Source organism: Sinocyclocheilus grahami, unplaced genomic scaffold (assembly GCF_001515645.1).
Source record: "Sinocyclocheilus grahami isolate Dianchi unplaced genomic scaffold, SAMN03320097.WGS_v1.1 scaffold382.1, whole genome shotgun sequence".
Taxonomy (NCBI): domain Eukaryota; kingdom Metazoa; phylum Chordata; class Actinopteri; order Cypriniformes; family Cyprinidae; genus Sinocyclocheilus; species Sinocyclocheilus grahami.
In genome coordinates this window covers 1,541,837-1,545,139 of record NW_015505561.1, presented here as the reverse complement: position 1 = coordinate 1,545,139, position 3,303 = coordinate 1,541,837, and the positions used below count along the sequence as shown (strand labels likewise).

Genomic DNA, 3,303 nt, shown 5'->3' with positions numbered 1-3,303 from the left:
TATATATAATTTCTTTATTTATTTTTAAAGTATAGACAAGAGAAAAAATTATAGTGAATGCTTATTGAACAATTAAGTGTACGATATAATAACCAACCTCATACAATAAACATATAATAATAATAATAATAGAGGTCTTACTATGCCATGACAACATTTTCCAGGAAATCACAGGTAACAGTAATATAAGCAGTGCACCACAGACTAGTGCAATCACCCAAATAAGGTCCCTGAAACAAATAAGGAAATTATTAGACTTATACTGAAGCTGAGATATGTTATCAGTTAGTATCAAATAGATCCAAACAGATGTTAAATAGTAGTATATTTTGAACGTACCTGCTTTCATAAGTGGTTTTGGGTTCTAATGTCAGATCTTTAGATGACAGAGTAACTGTAGAGTTACTACCAACATGTGGAGTTGTTGATCTGCTGGTTAGTGTTGTCCTAACAGTACTACTGCTGTGAGATGGGTCATTGTTTGAGGTCTCCGTTGTGGTTGGATAGGATGAGGACTGTGTCGTTGAATGAAACTGCTTTGGGGATGCCGTAGATGTCTGGTCAGTTTTTTCTGTCTGAATCGAAGTACTTTCAGGTAATTTTGATGTTTTGGGTACAAGTGTTGCTACTGAATTATGGTTGTGTACATCTAAAGAGTTAGATGAAGTGAAAGATTGTGCAGTCGTAAACGTGAAAGGACCTGTAAAAAAAAAACAATCAGATATGACACATTGCGGCTTGTTTTACTCAACTACATTTTATATCAGAACAGGAATGTGTTGTTTTGCTTTACCCAGAAACTCATTGTGAAATTCATTATTTTATTGGCATGTGATCCTATTATCTTTAAAGGGGAAGTGTGTAATTTCTTGAATATTATAATACTAAGCACTCAGAACATTTGCCCCAAAGAAATAAAATGATAGGCTATAAAAAATATTTCTCCTTATCTAGCTTGATGTGCTGAGAGAAGACATTGGATGATTCCCACCAAAAGTCTAAAAATTATCTTTCAAAACATTGCTTTGTTTGGTTACTCCTACATAGCAACACTGGCTCAACCAATGGCATGCGTTTGGAGCAGGGCTATCTGTTTAGCCAACCAATGACTGATGAGGGAGTTTTCGAGAAACCTGTTTGAAATGTGATTTCGACATTTTTTGCAATTCTGTTGAATTGCAGTCGCAGAAATGACACATCAGCAAAATTCTGTGGGCAAAAGGTCCACTGTCCATTGCCAATAGTGTAAACTCACAACAAAATGGGTAAGTACATAATCAAATTAATAAATCATTGATAAACCATTTTTATTTTATTTCAAATTCACAGCCTACTCGGTGACTGGTACAATCTTTGTCATGGAATATATGTTTTATTTACATAGACTTCACAGTTTGAACATCATTGGATGTTATTTTTAAGATCTAAGGTAAATCACCCACTGTAAATTTCATTATGGCTATTACAATCATGAAGTATGGAAGCCCGTTTCCACCACGAAATAAAAAAAATTAAAAGAATGACTGACTTTTTTTTTACATCTCACAAATTCTCGCAATTGAGAGTTATAAAGTGACAATTGCATGATATAAAGGCGCATTTGCGTGCTGTAAAGTTAGAATTGCGAGATATAAATCACGAGACTTAACTCGCAATTGCAAATTTATATCACACAATTCTGAGAAAAGGGATCGAATTTTGCGAGATGTAAACTTGCAATCATGAGAAAAAGTAACAAATGCGAGATATAAACTCATTATTGAAAGAAAAATTGTGAGGTGTAAATTCCCAATTGTTTTATAATCGTTTTAATTATAATTACGCGGTGTCGCGTCTGGTAAGGATGTGGTGTTAATCTAATGTACATGTTAATGATATGTGAAATGTGATCATTACTTACTTGTGTTGGCATCTGTAATGAGTTGTCTTGAATCAACATTGATATGAACGGGAACCTGCACTTCCCCAGCCATACACCAATACCAGCCTGCATCTGTCTTCTTCAGTCCTGTCAGTGTCACTGTATAAGCGCCATCATTTGTCTCATTTATCTGTAGAGCTGCACCAAGGGATGGCTCTATATCCTGAGCCGTTTGACAGGAGTGCAGATCTCCACTTCTGCACCATTTTCTCTCAGTATCTTTAAATTTGTCACTGTAGAGACACTGTACAGTAACATTGCCGCCCTCTTCTCCTGACACCCTGTTGCTGGCTGCTGACAGATCTGGAGTACCTGAAAATAATCAGTCAACAAAATCAATTAATGATTTAACTGATGAACTATCAAATGCTTTGTAGTGGTACTAAAGTATCTCAAAATCATTTACCCTCAGTGACGGTAAGCTCTAGAGATGTTCTGACAAAGGTATTTCGTATTTTGACTGCACACCAGTAGCGGTTCGAATCACTGCTGCGCAGGTTTGTCATCGTCATGGTTGTTACCAGTTCATCTGGGCTGTTGTAAAAGCTGATGCCTGTTCGCTTCTCTTGGTTGGTAGGTCGCAGTTTCAAGCAGGTAAGCCAGTTCTTGCCCTTGAACCAGAGCTTTTCCGAGTTCTTGTGCAGCTGATGGTAGTGACAGGGAATGGTGACAGATCCTCCACTTTGAGCTGTTATCTTGCTTACTGTCCATAGAGAGTCGGTTCCTGTGAGTCACAAAATGTAAATATTCTCTAGAAAGATTTTCTTTGGAAATCTCACCCAGATTTATTCACCGAAAGAATATCAGCAATATGAAATGATATAAGGGTGAGAAAAATAATGATTTTTGGGTGAACTATTCAAGGACATTATTTAGCCTACAGCTAGGTCACCAAATCTGACAAGGCAGTATTGGAGGTTACCAAACTCGGTTGCCCGCTCTACTTCACACACAATGGCTTTACTGTTACCCAAATCCACACTGGTGATGTCTAGTCTTCTCTGTTTCATACAACAACAAAAGAAATTTGGTTCAATGTAAACAGCTGCAGAAATAGGTTCGCCAAATATGACAAGGCAGCACAAGACACTATCAAAATCTGTTACCTACTTCTACTTCACAAAGAATCGCTTTTTTCTACACTGAATTTTTTTTATCCATTTTATTTTACAGTTTTTTCACGTATTTTTGAAATATCCAAATCCAGTGTAAAATCACATGAAAAAATGTAAATGTACATAACACCCCAAAAAACTTTTTTTGAAGATTTTTTTCACATAACACCAATTTATCAGTGCACTCTATCTATCTATCTATCTATCTATCTATCTATCTATCTATCTATCTATCTATCTATCTATCTATCTATCTATCTATCTATC

The 3,303-nt window shown here is 36.0% G+C and overlaps 1 protein-coding gene across 2 annotated transcripts in view; it reads right to left on the bottom strand.

Moving 5' to 3' along the window:
* Positions 1-46: 46 nt before the first annotated feature.
* LOC107549853 (polymeric immunoglobulin receptor) overlaps positions 47-3,303 on the bottom strand; it is an 8,818-nt gene continuing 5,561 nt past the window's right edge. For both annotated transcript variants that reach the window (XM_016231032.1, XM_016231031.1), the window contains exons 2-5: positions 2,328-2,645; positions 1,901-2,233; positions 340-700; positions 47-230 (exon numbers count right to left, since the gene is read on the bottom strand). In XM_016231032.1, the coding sequence (XP_016086518.1) occupies positions 62-230; positions 340-700; positions 1,901-2,233; positions 2,328-2,645 (1,181 nt within the window). In that variant the 3' untranslated portion in view covers positions 47-61. The remainder of the gene's footprint in view (positions 231-339; positions 701-1,900; positions 2,234-2,327; positions 2,646-3,303) is intronic.